The sequence below is a fragment of the Cenococcum geophilum genome (assembly GCF_001692895.1).
Source record: "Cenococcum geophilum 1.58 unplaced genomic scaffold K441scaffold_61, whole genome shotgun sequence".
Taxonomy (NCBI): domain Eukaryota; kingdom Fungi; phylum Ascomycota; class Dothideomycetes; order Gloniales; family Gloniaceae; genus Cenococcum; species Cenococcum geophilum.
This window is the reverse complement of record NW_027137619.1, coordinates 202446-222305: the sequence shown is the minus strand read 5'-3', so window position 1 is coordinate 222305 and position 19860 is coordinate 202446. Positions and strand designations below refer to the sequence as shown.

Genomic DNA, 19860 nt, shown 5'->3' with positions numbered 1-19860 from the left:
TTAGATATCTAATTAGCCTAAAATGACCGGTCCTCTTAATACTATATTTAGAGAATAGCTACGTCTAGAGAATTATTAGATGCCTAATTAGCCCAAAATGACCAGTCCTTTTAGTAGCGCCAAATAGAAGAACTATGTTTGGAGAATAGTTATATTTAAAGAGTAAGAACGCTACGTCTAATAGCTATATCTAAAATAGCTATATCTAGAGCAGTTATATCTGGTAACTAGTTTAACAAACGGTTATATCTAGAGAATAATAGTTTGCGGAAGGTTATAACTAGTCTAAGTCTTACCTATTTTGCCTTCTTTCTACTACACCTAATATATCTCATTACCATGGATTTAAACGCGGTACTTTTATTAATACAGCCTTAAGAAGAAGTTTATAAAGCGCCTCTAAACGCAAGTATAATATAAAATCTATAATCTAATATAATTAAAATAGTAAAGGTTTTATATAGAATATAATTAGTAATTTAAAACGCCTATAGATAAAACCTTTACCTTATAGCATCTAGAGCTACTTTAGCACTCTCTTTTATAGTTAAGCTCTATTAAGAAGTAAGTATAAGGATACTTTATATATAAGATATAAGGGCGTTACTTACAAGATATAATCTATAGTTTAGCGCCAAACTTTTAGAGGAAGGACTTCTGCGGCTACTAGGACTTAGTATCTTCCTTTTTAAATAGAAATCAGCCGGAAGATCTAGCTCTAGGTAGCTATTACGTAGATCTAACAGCTACCTCTTAGTAGATTAATAGGAACAATTAATAGTAATTATTCTCCTCCTAAACTTCTTAAGTCTCTTAATATTGTTATTACTAGCTCCCTTAAATGGAAAGTGCGGTAACTTAATCTTAATACTAGCCGCGCCTCTTTAACTAATGCTCCTCTCTATTACAAGTCTTTACTCCTATTAAAGGAATCGTGCCGTCGCATCTTAAGATAACTCTTTAGAAAAAATATATAATCCGCCTAAAAGAACAGGCCACTTATAGCCTCTTATCTATAGTACTTACTATTCTAAATCTATTACCTGCTATAAGTTCCTTCTATACTTTAAATAAAAACCTAGGGGTCTAATTCCGGACCCCTATTATATTTATCGCTATTTTCCTTTAGCAAATTATAAGAGGTATAAATCTATCCTTCGCACCTATTCTCTAGCTAATAATATTATTGGAAAACAGACTTTCCCATTATTACATACCGCTTAGGATGATTTCTATACTTAAAAAACGCTATACACAGATCGATTTAGAAACACTAGAAGGACTTAAGACATATTTCCAGACCGGCTTCCTTAATCAACTTATAAAAGGTAACACCCCTTATAATCGCGATACTTCGGCTAGAAAAAGACTCTACTCCCTAGATAGAAATGATATAGATTTTAAGACTAGCCTATAGCGTTTTAGACTCCCTAAAGCTATTAAATCTAAAGTTAGGGTATATAAATACGTAAGAATAAAATATGGATCTCTATAAAGGATCTATAAGAAGACCTATTAGCTACGACTTGGTATTAAAGATTAGGTTATAGTGGCTAAGAGGAGAGATTACCTATCTAATGTCGTTATAGTAAGAAGTAAGTGGAAAGATCCCCTATTAAATCTTATTATAGTGTGGAGTTTTTTAGAACCTAATGTTAAAGAAAAGCTCCGTAAGTTCTAATAGATATAATACACCAACTTCGTCTCTACTCTTAAGGTTTTTAAATTTAAGGAGACTTCCTATATTATTTTCGAGTTTATAGCCTACTCTCTATACTACGTCACCGGCAATCCTCTCCTTAACGAAATTTACTTAGCTATAATACTTGGATAGGTAAAAACCTAATAGTGTAATAACTATTAAGTAGGGCACTAACTATAGCAAATACTTAACGGGCTTATATACCTTGTAACGAAAAGATTAGAGCATAGTTTGCTAAGTTATTTAAATATACTCATTTATCTATATAGAGATATAAAAATCAGTTAGTAATTGCTTAGTTTTAAAACCACCTTTACTAATAAAATATTATAGCGTATTAAGAATATTGCTATACCCGCCCATTACAAAATACTAAACCTTAAGGTATTAGAGCGCTAAGTGATATTATTATAGAACTAATATAGGGATACGTTAAAGAGGAGCGAGCTATTAGCGTAGATAACCTACGTCATTAGCCGCCCAACTCTAACGCCGCCGGATTCCTCTCTAAGACAACCTCTATTACTTTAGTTATTAAGTTAATAGAGGTATATTAGAGCTTTATTTCCCATGCTATTATCTACTAATATTCTCTAGTATCCGTTATTGCAACTTCCTTAGCAAAAAGAAGTACTTACGGGATTAGTATCTTTCGCCACTATTAGGGCGCGTATAGGTTATAAGTATCTACTAAAATAGGTAGCTCTTCTTAAACGTTTTCCATCTCGCGAGCATACTTAGAAATTTTGCTAGATTACCTATATTAATAGCTAATAAAGTAATAATATTTTTACTCAATTCCAGCTAGTGACTAGGATTCTATTACTAGGTCTATTATCGGGTTTTTAGTTCTAGACCTAGTTCTAAACCTCTTACTAGGTTTCTAGTTCTAGGCCTCTTACTAGGTTCCTAATTCTAGTCCCTTTCTATTTTTATCTTTAACGGATCTTTAAGCATCCCTTAAATTAACGAGTTTTCCGCTAATTTTTACCATACTTTGCTGATTCCTTTTCTTCCGCCCTTAAATAATAGTCTGTATTATTATGGAAATCACCTAAGTGTATACTATAGCCATAGGTAGCATCTTTACTTTTCTTATCCTTGTTTACTTCCGTCCCTATATATAGTTATTTTTAAAAACCACTTCTCTTCTAGTATCTCAATATCTTACTTATCCGCAGCTAATCCGCTACTATCAATATTTAGGTCCATAGAGTTAGGCCAATATCCTTTTATAGTTATTTTATATTATAGTAAATGCGTTCTATGTTGGCTTTAAAGTCTAGAATATTTAGATTGCTGGTTTACAAGCTGTAAATCTCTCGTTAATTAATATAATCCCACTTTTCGCTAGTCCTTATCTTAACTTTCTTATAGATATACTTAGGGTTTCTCTAAATATATACCGACGAGTTTATCGCTTAGTTAGGATAATATCGTTTATCCTTCTACTCTTTTATATTTTTACGGTAATGGCTAGCCAAAACTCTTTCCCTTTATGTGTAGCGGAGAATATATAGGGAGTTATTATAAGCCTTATTCCCTCTTCCCCCTTTCTATAGGACTAATGCCTTACTAACTATATCTAACACTATATAGGGGGGATTATCACTATGCTTTCTTCTCTTACTCTCTTATCCTTTTCTTTATAGGCCATTATATAAAATATTTATCCGCGTGCACTAAGTATTAGCAATCCTTTCTGCCTATTTTATTTAGCGGCACTTAATATTAAAGCCGCTCCCTCCTCGGCTATATATCTATATCTTTGCGATAATATTCCTTTTAACCCTTTTTTTATAGTCCGGATTCCTTATTTACCGAAATAGGGCTATAGGCTCCGGCTATTCTCGAGCTTATATTAGTTATATTATTAATATTATTAAGATACGTCTAAGTTTATTTTAACTATTAAGAATTAAAGTAGGGCAGTATATAGGTCTGTAGATTCCAGTAATAAGTTTTTAGTCCTTTCTATAAACTTATTCTTTCACTATAACGTCCTAGTTAGAAGGGGAATAGAATTCTTTAGATCTGTTTATAGAGCCTTATAAAGGCTTAACCTAGAGATTACTATATTATAGCAAAACCTACTACGGCGGACCGCCCTATCTAGCTCTATTTAGCGGGCTATATAGGATTAGCGCACTAGTAGGCGATTATAAAACTATTCTTATAATATTAAGCGGTTTCGGTATAGCCGCGTAGTTGCCTTACCTTACTTAGCTAATATATAGGTATAATGCTTATAGGACTCGCACCCGGTGAGTCCATTTAGTATAGTAATTGGAGACTATTAGTAAGCCCTAAATTGTAGTTTATAAATTTAAAACTTATAATATATAGATATTAGGATCGCAGTGCAGTCTTTACTTAATAATGCTCTAACTAACGACACCTTAGATAATGGTTATGTTAGTAGCTTAAATAATATTATTATTATAGCTCACGCCAACTTAAAATAGATCCTTAGTATTTTAATCTACATTAGATTAGGGGGGAAGGGTAGGGTACTATTTAGTAAACGTACTATAGTATATAAAGGCTCTATAAACCTAGAGATAATTCTCTAAAAAGAGAGGGTAGGAAAATATATTAAAAGGGTATAAGATAAGGCAGAGAAGTAAGGAGAAATGCTAGTTATAGGTAAGATTTCCTACCTTATGCTACTCTTAAGCTGCTGACCGTTTATAGTATTAGGAAGTAATAAGCTATAAAATTATCTACAAGACCTTATACGTGGCTACTTAAATAATAAAGTAAGGCTCCTCGAACTAGAATATTAGCTGGTATAATTATAAGAGCCGCTTATAAGAGGGTGCGTCTAATTAGTATTCGGAGTTAATATTAAATCTCGCTTTCTTTCTTCTTATTATAGGTACTATTAAAAGGTTAAAATTTTCTTATTAGCAATTTATTCGTAATTATAAAGTAGTAGTTACCGCTTCCGTGCCTAAGACTAAAGTAACCTAACCTAGTAGATTATTACAAAGTAAGAGAAATGTAAGAGTAGTACGTTAGTGTTTAGAATAAGTAAAATAGACCAGTTTTTTAATATCTATATCTTAGCCATTAAAAATTAACCTTTTACCTACTAACACTACACCTCTAATCCTCCTGTCTTCTATCTCCTCTATATTTACCCTATTTAGATTTATATTACCATCACCATTATAATATAGATCGCTAATCATTTCCTATTACCTAGTTCCTTATTGCGCACCCCTATTTTGCTACTTACCTTAATTATATACTTTGCCCTCTTCTTACTACGCTGCCTGTCCTTACCATTTCACTTTCAATCCCGTATATCACTTACCCTCGTTTTTAACTTGTGCTTTAACGGCAGCGTATATAACAGATCCTTTTACTAATATATATACGGTATTATTAGTGCCACATATAACTAACACAATAAGCGCCAATCCTCCCGCCCCTTCCTACTTAGGCAAAGCGTTACGCTCTAACACTTATGCTTAGCAGATAGCCGCTATAATAATATTTAAGTATTATAGAGAACAAGTTTATCTACTTATATAATAATTCGGGCTATAATATTACCTTTACAAACACTTAACAGGTGCGCTAGTACTCTTTAATTAAGCCGAATATAGGATGAAGTGTTTATTAAGGAATATAATCAGCTTATTAATATCGCTTATTAACTAATATTAGATTTCGCTTACCTTGCTAGCCCTACTACTAAGTAAATAAGTCTATATTTATCCTAAGGACCTAAATTTAGCCCTAGCAGCCTTGCGGAGCTAGGGTATTATTGCTTATCTAATAAAGGGGTCGCATTTGCTGCTTCTGTTTTATAATCCCCCCCTTTAGGCTCTACTACGTTCCACCAGGCCTCTTCTTTACAAATCCTTAAGTATTAGGTATTTGTGATAAATAAATACCGTAATTAGATTAAATAAGCTTTAGAGGTTAGAAAAGATACTAAATATATTAAGCTAATAAATAAATCTAATCTATCTTATTATTGCTATTCTAATTATTATAAAACTAAGGATATCTCCAGTAGTATATTTAGTTAGATCTCTAATATCTTTCTAGTCTCTCTAATAAACTTTTCTAAATTCTCTATAAGCTAGATACTAAACCTGTTATAAATAATCTGCATATTACCGTATCTCTAGTAACCTTTAGGGTAGTAAACAACTATCTTATAACTAAGAGTATATAGACCAAGCTTAAGAAGGCTAATTAGCGATATACTATTCTTATTAAAGAATATTACAATAATGTTAGCGCGGTCCAAATAATCAAGCTCCCACTTAATATGCTCGCGGAACTATAGATTAGAAATTTCCTATATCCAATCTTTATACTAGTTATTATGGCGTAGGTTAAAAAAAGTAATAGAAAGATACGAGAGGGATAATATTACCTTAGCTTACTAGTTAGTAGCAGAACCTATATTAATACTGCCAGTAAGGTAAATAGACTTGCCATAAATAGGCAGACGGGCTGGTGGCTTGCAAATCGTGCATATAGCAGTTTCTAAGTTAGCTAACAACGTGCTTATAATTACGCAATATTGGTAACTAACGGATAAATAAAACCCAATCCTTGGAATAGATAAAATAATAAAATAGTCAGCATAATAAAGCGATAGGTGACGATATGTCTATCAGACACAATTTAATATAAGGTGTTACCCCCATTAATAACCATTATATTAAGGCGATATACTTTGCTAAGCTACTTAAGATAATTTAAGGGTCCCAAAATAGGGACCCTACTATAAATAACTCCTCGGGGTGCCCTAAAGCAAACCCCTATAACTTAAAATTTAAGGGTTAAAATAGAAATTAGAAATAGTAAAGGGATTTCTTACTATATATCCTATAAATCCAGTAGGTTTTAGAGTTGCAAATTACACTCTATAGTTATTTCGACCGCAACTATATACCCTTTTACGGATATTAATGCTCTCCTTTATATAACTTCTATTGCTCTAGGAAGCTTTGCCACCACAGCGCCCCTTTATTCCAATACTACAGCTATAGTAGGTAGTGGTCCGCCAAACAGTGGGGTACCAACTATAATATCTGCGGGTGCGATTAAAGAACTTTAATTAGCGCACTTCCTTGAAAATTTAGAGGCGTCCTTTTTTAATACTGGCTTAACGGAAATTACAAAGTGGGGAATAAATGAATATCCTAATAATGCCATTAATGTTATTAGTAAGATTGCTGCTGTAAGTATACTGCCACTTTAAAGTCTAGAAATATTACCTAACACTCTTATAGCAAGAAGAGGTCCACCTTAAAAGCCTTATAAACTTACTTAAGGCCTATAACGCACCATTAATTTCTCCTTATAATTACTCCTTCCCAATAAATTCAACTAAGGGGTTCTTTAAACTTGCCTATCTTATAACCTCAATAAGCATTAGAGCCACTATTAGACTTACTAAACAACTCACAGTTACTGATTCTCTACTTTTAAGATCGGTATCATTAATACTTACTGTTAAATCCCGCTATAATGTATTCTTTTATTATATCTAGGACGAAGTACCTAATCCGGCTCCATTTAACACCGGGATTAGCAACATATAGGCGTATAATCTCGCTCTTTCATTTATTATTCCTAGATCTTGCCTAGTTAAAGTCTTATTACCTATTTTGCTGAGACTAACTATTGCACAATTAACTGGTAAAGTATTTAGTAACAGCACTAATAGACCATTAAAGAGTAAGTTTACGTAGGATCCAATGCAAATGCCATTTATTGCTAAAGAAGGCAAGCAACTTTTTATTAGATGGGTTAATTAGCTTAACGTACTAGTGTATACACCTCTAAATATTACCACCCTTAGGAGGGGGACCGCTTATATACCACAAGAAATAAACGGAGTAACTTTCGCTGTGGTAACAGTATAGTAGCCTAATAATATCAATGATCTAACTCTTGCAACAATGGCAGGGCCAGTTATTATATTACCTTCCTAGAAGAAAGTAGAAAGGTCTTATTATATCATTATATAAAGTTTGGGTTTTTTTATTTTCCTAATATTTTGACATTTAAACTATAGAACAGGTAAAGTAGTAATATTCTCGCTATATAGGTATATAATAAATATAAAACTTTCTTCTTACTTATCCGCTACGGTTCCATAAAGAGCATAAATAGCAAGGCTCGGTTCGTTTAATCATTACGTTAAAGTTAATAGCACTTTCTTATACCACCACTAAGGAAACTTATAATTTGTTATAAAATATTTTTATTATTCTAAGGTATCTTAGTTAGTATATTATAAAGGCTTAGTTAAAAGAACAGAATCTATTAGTAGCCAGTGAACAAGAATTCCAAGACAAGGTCTGGAAGAAGGTCGAGGAAAGGTGTTACGGCACTAGTAGAAATTGGCAGAACTTTATAGTTACGTAACTAGAGGACCGCATAAAAAAACCCTACTTTGGCCAGCGCTGCTCTTCTTCTCCTTTCCTTTCTCTAGCTTTAGATCCTCGTTTATAAACTACCATTTATACAGGCTTACGCGTCCCTTTTGCCGTACTCGTGCCTTAATTGACTGAGTCGCTAACAAAAGGATATGTCTATATACATGGCGCCAAGGCTCAGCTAAGCCCCTAACTAGGGTCTATAATAGTGCTGTAATATATATAATAAAAGTCTAAAGGCTTATTAAATATTCTAGTAACTTGTCTTTGTATAGATCGGCGCCCCTTGGCCTAATCTATCTATAGCTGGTCTTTTTATATAAGGGGGCTACCTAAGCGGGCTGCCAGCACGCTCCCTGCAAGTTTATAGCAATATAGTAATCTATTAGTAGGGGGGGGGCCTAAGGCATCCACAGGAGCTTCTTTAGGTCACGTGATTATCGCTTAGCTAGTTTATTATTTACACGCTTACAGAGAAGAGGATTAATTAATCTAATTAGTGGGTACGGGCTTAAAGGCATTAATTAAGAATGGGTATATTCGCAAGGCTATTTACAGGGGATTACTCTACCTTAACTAAACGTAATACCTATAGACCTAGAAGCGCAGCGCCCGTACTATACAAGGTAGAGTAGGGAGAAGAAAAAAATAAAAAATAAAAAAGGGGGGGAAAGGAGAGATTTAAGTTAATGTATTAGAGTGCCAAAATAGGTACTCCTACACGCCGTTATGCCTAAATACCTTCGCCCATTATATCTAGGGCGAGTAACAATAAGAACGGTATTAGTGTTTTACGTTAAAAGTTTATACTTAGCCGGAATAGGTCTTTTAGGGATAATAAACAGTAAAGCTGGAACGCTTATAAGGACCACCAGCCCAGTTACTATATTTGGCCGTCCGTGAAACCGTTATCTTAAGCGTATTAAGTAGTACCTTTCTAAAACAAGTATCCGTTATAGAGCTTAGAGTAGAGGCCGAGAGCGGCAACTTTATACTTTAGCTTATTCCTAACCGCGTAGCTTATAAAGGCCGATCTCTTAAAGTAAAAGAGAGGGGCGTTTCTGGGTTGGGGGTCATTTTTAAACAGGTGTTTTATAGCTTAAACTGCGCATTTAGGTTGCCCTAAAGCGGCAATTATAATTAAGACTCCTTAGTAATTAATATCCGTTTTACTACGCTTTAGACGTAATATCATATGGTCCTCTGCCAGCGTTATATCGTTTCTAGTACATTTTATAGTAAAAAAGGCGTAGCTATCTTTCTAAGCCTTAGTGTAGGTAATCTCGCCTAAATAAAGAAATCCCGCAAAGGCCGTAGTAACGGCGGCGTTAAAGTTAAGATCCTTAATGGATTGGGCATTTAGGGTGACTAATTAGGCGAGGATGTCTTTAGTAATTAGTAATCTTTTAGCCGTAGTAAAGGGATTTATAAATGTTACACCGTCTAGAATCCTCTTAATAATAGGATTATTAAAGACGGAGGTGTTATAATTAGCGTTAATATAGTAGGATTAAATTGCGGAGACGTAGGCTCTAACTATAGTAGGCTTAATACGGCTTATTCCTAGACTAGTATTGCTAAAGATCCGTTAGGTAATCCATTCTCCTAAGTAGTAGAAGGGCGCTAGGTACTTTACCGCTTTATAAAGGTCGCAGTAGCCCTCCTAACTCTTAATTGCGGGATAGTATAAATCTCTCATTCTATTAAAGAGGCTATGCCATAATAATTGGCCGAAGCATTCTAAGGGGGCTTTTACCTTAATTTAAAAATCAGGTAGGGGGTCTTTAAAAGGGACTAGGTCTCTTATTTCGGCGTTAGATTAAATATAATAAAGAAGTATATAGTAACGGTAAATTAGAAGTATCCCAATACGGGTATAGTAATAATACCCTATCGCGATTAAAACGAGATAGAGCATTAGCTAGCCTATTTTCTATAAAGGAAACCCACTCCGCATAGAGTGTAATATCGTAAGCTATAGCTAGTTAGAGGATCTTATAGAGCGGGTAATTACCTAGTCCTTTTACCACCGTATTTTAGAATCCTAAGAGTGCTACTATATTATCCGTATAGATATAGACTAAGCTATACTCCTACTGCGTTACCTAGAGCTAAAACAAGGTTATAATCGCTCAGACCTCCCGCTTATTAATTAGGGCAAGGCAGTATTCTACATTAGGGTAGCAGCTTAAAGAATCGTCTTAAGGTAGAGATACCAAATAGGGCAGCTATATTGTCCCTTAAGAATCCTTAAAAAAGAAGGCCCCGTAATTAAGAATCCCGGATACGTCTAAGAAGAGATAGAATTGTTTTCGATCCGTATTATTAAAGAAGAGGATACTATTTAAAAGGGTAAGAGCATCCCTCCACCATAATAAGTCTTGGCGAAGTTCAGCTATTAGCTATTGGCGAGGATAACTACCTACCTTTATAAAAGTGGAGATAAACTCCTAAATAGAGCGGTTATATAAACGCTTAAGCCTAATTACCTAGGCGCTCCAAGCGAGTCTACTAGCTAGTTTTTAACTCTAAACCAGCATTAGGGATCTACTACTCAACGCTTTATCAATCTCTTTAATCATAGTGGCCTATTTTAAAGGAGAAAGACGCAGCTTAGACTTTAGAGTATTTATAATATAACTTAAGACTTTAGCCGTAGTACCTTTAATATTCTTTAATTCATTTTATAGGATGCCTAATTTGTCACTTAATTAGTTATACACACTAAGCAATTAAGGGAGGATAGAAGCGTTAGAGAGTATAAAAATAAAGTTATCTAGATAGTGCTCTAAGGCGGCGTTTAGAATATGTTAGATAAGTATCCAGTAGAATCCCTCCGTAAAAAGATTAAATAAAAAGGGTACAGTTTAAAGGCCGAATAAAAGACAACGTTTAAAATATATTACACCCTTTTAGGAGAACCCTATAAGGCGTTAAGCTTTAATAAAAAGTAGGATGTTCTAAAAGGCGTCCTTAATGTCCCTCTTAATAATTATATAACTATGGCCTATATATATAACGTGTTGGAGAACCTAATTAACTGTTAAATATTATAGTATGGCGAATGCTATAGGGATTAAGTCGTTAATAGATCGGCTAGATGGTAAGGATAAGTTATAAATACGGCGCCATCCCCTATCCGCTTTAGGTACTAAACCTAGCGGTAAAAATATAACGGGAGATGTTGCTATTACAATCCTGCCTATATCTAGATCGGCGCTAATCTTCTCTAAGATTAGGACTGTATTTATAGCTATTAAGACTTAGTTCTTCTAGGAGAGGAGCTTAATTTCTAGGTCTACCCTAATCTAATATCTAAACTTTAAGATACTAATAATATTGCGTTAAAGGTTGCCGGGGTACAGGGATAGATAACGCCCCTATACTTAAATAATTAAGGGGAAGGAAGAGTCCTATAGAGGAGAGGAGGGCAGGAAGACTGGAAATAATAGTATAGTATTTAGTCTACCCGTACTATAAGGGTAGAGTACAGTTTTGGTAGAGTGTAGGTATAGCTTAATAAAATCCTCTTCCTCCTCTTTTTTTTCCTTATTAATACTTTCCTCTAGTAATTACTACTTGCAATTCCTCGCAGTATATAGGCTACCGCACTTGCTATAAATATACGGGAACTTACAATCCTTGCCTAGGTCATACTTCTCTCTATTAAAGCTATAACAAGTCCTTAAGATATTAGTACTTACTTATACGCGTTTTAAGATAAATGCGGATTTATAAGTACTAGGATTGCAATAGATATCTAGGAAGTTACTAGATATCTTCTAATTAGCTAGCTTTAACTAGTTCTTTTAAATAACCATAGAGTGGTGCTCTAAGGCTATAGTCATTAAGGAAGCAATTTAGTAGGTGGTAGATAGCTAGATAACTTAATTATAGAAGGCAAGTATTTAGGGAATAAGATCTACCGAAAGATTCTTATATATAATAATTAAAATTATTATATAGTTAAGGAAGCCCTTTACCCACACTTTAACAGATAGGTAGTCCTTTATTATCCCTTCTTTTGGTCTTATAAAAAGGACGCTATTAATAATAAGGATATTATTCTAAGGCTTAGACTAGAGCTAGTATATCTAGAGGCGAGAGAGGTTATTAGGCAAGAAAGTACCCTAAAATACCTTAAGTATCTCTTTATTCGGGACGCTAGGGAGGAGGGTATTTAGGATATTGGCTATAAATGGGAGCAACTTACCTAGTTTATTAATTAGGGTTAAGGATAACACTACTGTAGCTAATCTCGCTATTACTATAGCGAGGCTTAATATATAGAGTTTAGTTGCCTAATCTTCCTATTCTTTTTAAACGTATAGCATTTCGGTACGGTCCTCCTATTCCTAAAGGAGTCTTATTTTCCGGTTAGTTGCCTAGTCCTTAACCTCCTTTACCTAAGCTCTTCTAATCCTTAGGTCCTCCTTGTATAGTTACTAAAGCCATTCTTCGGCTTTTTTAGCGGCTAAAGTCTCGCGTTAAGCCGCGGAGAGAGGCGCCATTATAGAGGATAGAGACTATGACGCCGGCATATCGCCTAAAGGTATAGGGGAAGGTGAGGGAGACTGGTAGGTAACCTCTAAGGAGTTTAGCTCGTTGAGTATATCGTCATTAGTTAAGTTTTTAAGGTTTTTATAAATAATTCGCGAAGGTTTAGACGAGCGTATAGGTCGTTAAGTCATTAATAGCAACAATTAATTATTAGAAATTAAGTAAATAAGGTATTGGCTCTTAAATGAGACTAATATAGAAAGCAAGTAAGCAAGGCTTAATTTTGTAAATGTTAATAATGTTAGTGTTGCTAAGATATAGGGGTGCTGCTGTAGTGCTCGCTTAGCTATATAGATATATCCATATATAGAATTGTCCTAAAGGACGACTCCACTTTATAGAGTCCACACTTTTATACACCTACATTCCTGTGTAATATAATCTTTATAAAAATAGTATAGATACGACTATAAGCCATCCGCTTAAGATTTAAGAGTTAGTAATTAGTAATGGAAATAGGTAATAAGACATTTAATAAGACATACAATTGTAAGTAGCGGGGTAGTAAGATATTAGGTTCTAGTCTTAAAGATAGTAGTAGGGTAGTAGTAAGGAAATCCGATTTAGTTTAATAGAGGTGTACATATACATCTAGGGCTCAATAACTTTTTTTCTTAAATTAGGGACAACTGTATATTTATGGCAGGTAAGAATGTGTATAGGATTAGTATTTCACTACCAACTATATCTATAGATAAGCTGTCCGTTACTAGGCTTGCTGCAAAACTATACTAGAACTAACTTTAAGGCTTCTATTGTATATAGCGCGCTTCCGACAACGTAAATATATATAAAGAGTAAGCAGTATAATAATAAACACAGTACCGGCGATTACTATACCCACAACTCCCCCGCCTCTTAGAGGTTTAGAAAACAAGTATTTAAAAGCTTTTTATCCTCTTATAAAAATATTATACCTACTTTCTATTTAGAATACACTTTTATATTATAGGGCTCGACCTACTCTAGACTCTAAAATATGGTTTTATATATTTAAATTGCTTTCTTTTAGAAGGCTGGGAATATTTTATACGTGAACTCTAAAATAGGGCTAAAACTTAAAGAGACTAATTAAAAAGAACGATACATTTATATCTAGCCACGCTACCCCTATCCCTAACGGCTAAAAATAGGGGACCCAGAAACGGGCTCTATGGGTTTAAACACTATACTAACTAATAAGCAGACCAGTTTTAGGTCCGCATAGAACCCAATTATAGTCCTCAGTTCTGGCGACTATTAAAATTATTCCTATACCAGATCTCTAAATATTAGGTAGTAGTTAAACTAAATTCTTCTCCCCCTCCTTTACACCCAAAACAGGCCACCAAATTTCGCTTATAAATATAGTAGTTGTGCTTAAAAAGGCTTTAGGTATTTCCCTAAGCTTCAAACAACTAATAATAGACTCCCTTAAGCAGGAGAAATTTCGTAATATAAGGAGCAGCATCACTACTAGTAAATTAATCTTAATCAGCTAGTTTATCTAGCCTAGGTATAAGTTACCTATACTACTCCAAAGGAGAATAGTAAAGTATAGCGTCCGTCCCTGGGTCGCCAGAAACCCACCATACCGGAAAATATAAGTAGTACTTTGACTTTAAGCAACTATAACTCTACGCACACGTTAAGCTTTACTATAATTCTATACAAGTCGTATACTATAGCTACCTTTAAACATTTAGGACCCCTCCTACCTATAAATTACATTTGCATCATCGCCTTCGCGCCTAATTCGCAGAGAGCCTCCTTTTATAGCGTAATAATATCCCTTTACTACAGTACCACCATCAAGCTCTTACTACTTACGATACTTATATTAGGGTCTTATCTAAGCCTTAAAGCCTTATTACGATAGTAGGAAGTCATTATTAGCATTATATCTGCTATAGCGCGTAAGTTAAAGTACCCCTTATATATCTCGGCATGGAGGGTATCTCGGCATATAGGGAGGGACGGTAATAGCTTTCTAAGCTTTGCCCTCTTATAGATAGTTAGTACTAATCTCCTAAATATTACCGCTCTACTTAAACACGCATACGCGACTTAGATCCTTATTAAGTTACCTCTTTCTATTAGCCTTAGAAGAGAACAGCAGATTTTATTTCGCGAAACATATATTATATTAATCGACATAATTAATAGACCATGGTTATAAGGCAGGATATAGTTTCAAATAATACTTAGGAGGAGGAGGCAATTAAAACAGCAAGTAAAATCTTCAACTTATCAGAAGTCGTTTGCCTAGACTACATACGCTATACCTTTATGTCTATAATATGCTTATAATCTTAAATTCAAGCAGCACTAGGAGCTCGGCAATTAACCCTTCCATTATCGCGTACAAATACGCTATTTCCGTTTTCTTCCGTTATACTATTTATCTTCTCTATTAGTTTTATAAAGCATACGGACATTTTATACTTCTACTCACCAAGATTAATAGTAGACTTTTTAAACATATTGGGAGCACCCGTTATATAATTGCAAGTTAATTCCAATATATTGCTTTTTAAGGTATAGTCTAAACAGGAGCCAAAGGCACCGCCGCTACCCTATATTAGCACATATTTCTACTTTACTTCTTCCCTCCTTTCCCCTTAAGTAGTGGATTGGAGACTTACTTAAACAAATACCCTATATTCCCCATAGCATTTGTAATGTATTAATCTAGATTTACGCTCAAAGGCATAGGCTCGGCATTAACCGATAAGCACGCGGCGCTAAATATATTACCCTTAAAGCTAAGATCAAAGCAATCTAGGAGATAGAAGCCAGCTAAGACGGTGTCTTAACACTGTGTAAGGGTTGGGGTAATAAGGAATAAGGAGACGAGTTAAGAGATAACGCTAAGAAGGAGAGCGGAGCTAAAAGTTCATAAGGGATATATTGCCGGGATTATAAATACGTTATAGGATAGAAGGTAATAAATCTCGGTTTCGCGTGTTTTTTTTTAGGGGGGAGCGGATTTTGTATAATTACTAATAAGTTAAAAACGGACGTCCTTTTATACTCGCTTAATTATTATTTAAGCATCTATTTATAGATAGGATATAGGGATTAAATAATAGAAAGGACAACTAATTTTAAGCGCAGCCACAAAATATATCTTAAAATAAAGAAGTATCTTAGGGATGCTAAGGGGGCCAAATATGGTCCCCTTAACATAAATAGCAACAGGAAAACATCTTTAGCTATATTAGTTCCGCGGTCTTATCTAGCTTACGTAGCCTATTAATGCCCATAGAGTAACCCAATTAGGACGCTTAGCCGCATTAGCCACCGTATACAAGATAACGGCAATTGCAAATGCCGACAGCTAAAGTAACATTATACTAGTTCTTATTTAAACATCCAAAATCCCTAAAAAGGTATTACGCGGTTAGGGCATTACGTTTTCGCCACTTATACTTAGTTCTAACCATAAGGGACTTAGATACTGCTAATTATTTATATATATTTAAATAAAGTGCTAACTAACCCAAAACCAAACGCCATAAAGAACTGCGTGCATTCTAAGCTATCTAAGAAAATTTATACTTCCGCTAACTCACGCCGTTAGTAGTTAGACCTTCCTAACACAGCCTTCCAACATATTACAACGAAACATCCCTATAAAGCGCCCTTTTTCTCCGCTGGTTATACTCCCAGTTCTTAATTAAAGTGTTTTTTTATAAATAGCTATTACAATCTCTAAATATGACCTTTAGCACCCCTAATTTCCGCCTCCATCGCCTATCCTTCATTCTTACAATATATTCTTAAATAACAGCCGGTATAAGAGCAGTTAGTAATGTTATCACAATAGCATAGCAGAGAGCTCCTAAATATAATCTACTTACCTTACCTTTCTCTATCTTAATCTCGGATAACAGTTCCTTAGTCTTTAACTAGAAAATATACAAAACAATAGCAGGTATAAAGAGAGGGATATAATATACTATACCTAATACTAAATAAATTACTACCCTTAATTAAACGCTAAGCCTTAGAAGAATAGCCACGATATAAAATAAGCGGCCAAATATTAAACAGAAGAATATAGTGGCTAAGATAAGCATCAAAACTAGCCCTATAATTAAGCAGTCCTAAATATATACAAAAGTAACTTTCGTTAAAATCCCTTCTAGAGATTAAAGGTCATTAAGTTAGTCTCTAAAAAAGCTTTTAACCTCTTCTGGCACTATATTAGAGAGAGTTAATGGCAAGTTATTATATATTATATTATAAGTAAATCCGACACAGAATTATTTCGTGCCTAGTAAGCAATTTTTAGGAATTAATTCCTCAATGGCTTTAGAAATAGCTATAGCGGCAGCATTTACGGCGCTTTACACTTGGCTAATAGCACCAGGGATAGCCGTCGCAACGCTATTAGCAACACTCACAACTTTGGTCTAAAAAGATTAAAGGATGTCTCGCTTTAGAAGGGCGCGTAGCATAATAAAGGGATTATCTAGAGGTTTAATAGTAAAATTAAACTAAATTTAAGAACCTATTAGTTAAAGCCACTCGTAAAAATCCGGATAGAGAGTAATGTCTTATACTTAAGGTTATAATACCTACTTTTATATTACTTTCCTTATATAGTACCTGCAGCGCTAGAACTATATAATAGATAGCGGTAAGCATAAAGGTGACTAAGACACCTCGCTTTAGCCACATTCCTTCCTTCGCCATAGTAAGAGGATAATAGACTTTAAGAGAATGCTTTAAAACTAGTTATATTAAAATAGGAATAGGCCAGTTCCTATATAAATTCTTCTAATACTTATACAAAAACTTCTAGTCCTAAAAATGGTCCTAAGTAATATAAAAATAGCTAACCTATAGCGATGTAACGGGGGCCTAGAATTAGGCCCTTTCTATTTTTTTTATAAATTAACATTATTAGATAATTTCACAAAATCCATGCTAGAAATATGTATATATTATACTATCTCATCTCCTTATTAACTAACAACATCTCTAATCATTAGTATGTGCATTTTTATTATTATTAAACGCCTATTATAGGCTATAGCCTTTACTAGGTCTTAACCTATGCTCTAAAACCGTTTAAAAACCCACATCTATCGTTTTTCTCATTGGGTTTTTAATTGGGCCTATAAATATCAACCAACGGAATCAAGTGCCTTAACCCAAGAACCCCCACCGCAATACTTAATGCTTAATAGCAGGAATAACGCAGACGGCGTATTCCTAAACATTACCATACGTCTATATAATAATATCAATTTAGGTAGCGAGTCATTGGCGTTACCACACGATAACAGCAGTTCCGAGGAAAGAATTTCGCTTAGGTTGTTAAGCCCTAGGAAGTACTTACTTAAGTAAAGCGTTAATAGCTAGGAATCTTTATAAATTATAACTACTTACTAGTCTAAAGTTAAGGATATATCTCTTTCTTAAGTTAAAGCGCGAAGCCTAACGCCTAATCACTCGTTATATTTTTAAAGCAGTTCCTATACTTAGTGTAACTAAAACGGAGAAAAGAACGCTTTTTTTTCTATACTCTTTCATTCCCACTTTATATGCTTACTTACTCGCTCGCTCTTATAACCTTCCAAATATCTCTTATTCTTATAGCGAATTTTATATACTTAAATTTTTTAACTATCTAAATTACTAGCTTAGATTAGGGATTTAACTTAACAAAAGACCTCGCAACCTCTTAGAGGCGCTTAGGTCTTTAACTCCTCTAATAGGAGCCCGATTAAATTAAGCCCTTAAATATACTTTATTACGCTATCCTAAGCCTTCTATTAAAGTTGCTAGTTAGTATTCCTAAGCCAACTTACTTCTTCCTCTGCCTACTGCCTAAGCTCTATCTCTATAAATATCTCATCTCTTAATTTACTTAACTCTTAAGCTAACCTAGCATTTTCCGTTTATAGCTTATTAATTTTTATACTAAAGCTAACCTCTAAGTAGTTTAGCGTTTATAAGAAGTTAGGAAACCTAATAATTTAAAACATCTCGCACACATTTACCGATATTATAACGCCTTACGCTTTTATAGAGTTTATCTTTACAGTAGCTGTAACCTATACGGCCTTAAACGTTATGCTAACTCCTTTATATAATTCCTTATAAGCACCAATAGAATAATCGCTTATATTTTTTAAAAAAATTCTTAAGAATAGTTCCTCCTTTTCTAGCAGTACTCTCCAAATATAAGGATCGTCTAGGCTAGGAATAAGACGGACTTACAACGGCTCTATTATAATTCCCAACTTACTCCCTATAGAAGCGTTAGTTATAATTAAATAGAGCTTACTCGGTCTTACCTATATGTTTTAATAATTACTCCTAGCACTTATTCCTCCACTTTCCGCGTTTAATGTTACTCAATTATATTAAAGCCATTTTAGTTTATACCTCTACAATCCGCAAAAAAACAAATAAAAGATTTATTTATTTATTTAAACCAAGTAATATAAGGCTGCTTAGCTTGGCATAAAAACGATATAGGTTTTAATAGAATACGATTTAGGGCCCTGGAACTAGTCCTAGGATACCTATTTTAAATAGGGTACCTTTTCCAGGAACCTTCTATTTATAGCATAACCAAGATACACTATAGAAAAGACGATAGCGCAAAATTTTTAAGAGGCAAATGGTAGCAATACCAAAATTAGCGTAGGTCTATGTTACTGCATTAATTCTTATCACTTAGAATTTAAGAACTCTAGTCCATATAGTAGGGACATAATTAGGGGCGTAAATCTCTATTAGTAAACTATAACTATAACTATTAAAGGCATTCTTAAAGTATCCTTAATAAAGTTAAAAGTTAAAGGAAAAGGGGAAAAAATTATAATAGAAAATAGTGCCTAATATATCCGTCTAATTATGGAGTTATAGGCTCAACCTTAAACCCAATAGGGAGTAAGAGTAGTAATTAAACAATAATCTCTTAAACCCCGGCCACGGTTATTCTAAGACACTAAGGCGCTTCCGGGCTTTAAAGGCCTTAATTAGATTATTATATATATCTATCTTATCTTCCTAAGTGTTTTTACTATCAGAATACCCTTTCTACTTAACTAGATACTAGACTTTCCTATATCTACTAACTCGGCGGAGGCGCTTTTCAACTAGCCGTTTAACAGTAAACTGGTTATCCTCCGCGTCTACAGGGGCAAGTAGGCTAATATCTTAAATAGCTTATATAGAGGTTGA

General features: G+C 34.2%; 3 protein-coding genes across 3 annotated transcripts; 1 reads left to right on the top strand and 2 right to left on the bottom strand.

Moving 5' to 3' along the window:
* Positions 1–3003: 3003 nt before the first annotated feature.
* K441DRAFT_586055 (uncharacterized protein) lies at positions 3004–3222 on the top strand (the record flags this gene model as incomplete). The annotated part of the gene is made up of 1 exon (XM_067644609.1): positions 3004–3222. A coding segment is annotated over one exon (219 nt), but the record flags the coding sequence as incomplete, so codon positions are not given.
* Positions 3223–5843: 2621 nt separating this feature from the next.
* Positions 5844–6002, bottom strand: K441DRAFT_585839 (uncharacterized protein; the record flags this gene model as incomplete). The annotated part of the gene is made up of 1 exon (XM_067644601.1): positions 5844–6002. A coding segment is annotated over one exon (159 nt), but the record flags the coding sequence as incomplete, so codon positions are not given.
* Positions 6003–18722: 12720 nt separating this feature from the next.
* K441DRAFT_585978 (uncharacterized protein) lies at positions 18723–18884 on the bottom strand (the record flags this gene model as incomplete). The annotated part of the gene is made up of 1 exon (XM_067644606.1): positions 18723–18884. A coding segment is annotated over one exon (162 nt), but the record flags the coding sequence as incomplete, so codon positions are not given.
* Between the last annotated feature and the right edge of the window lie 976 nt (positions 18885–19860).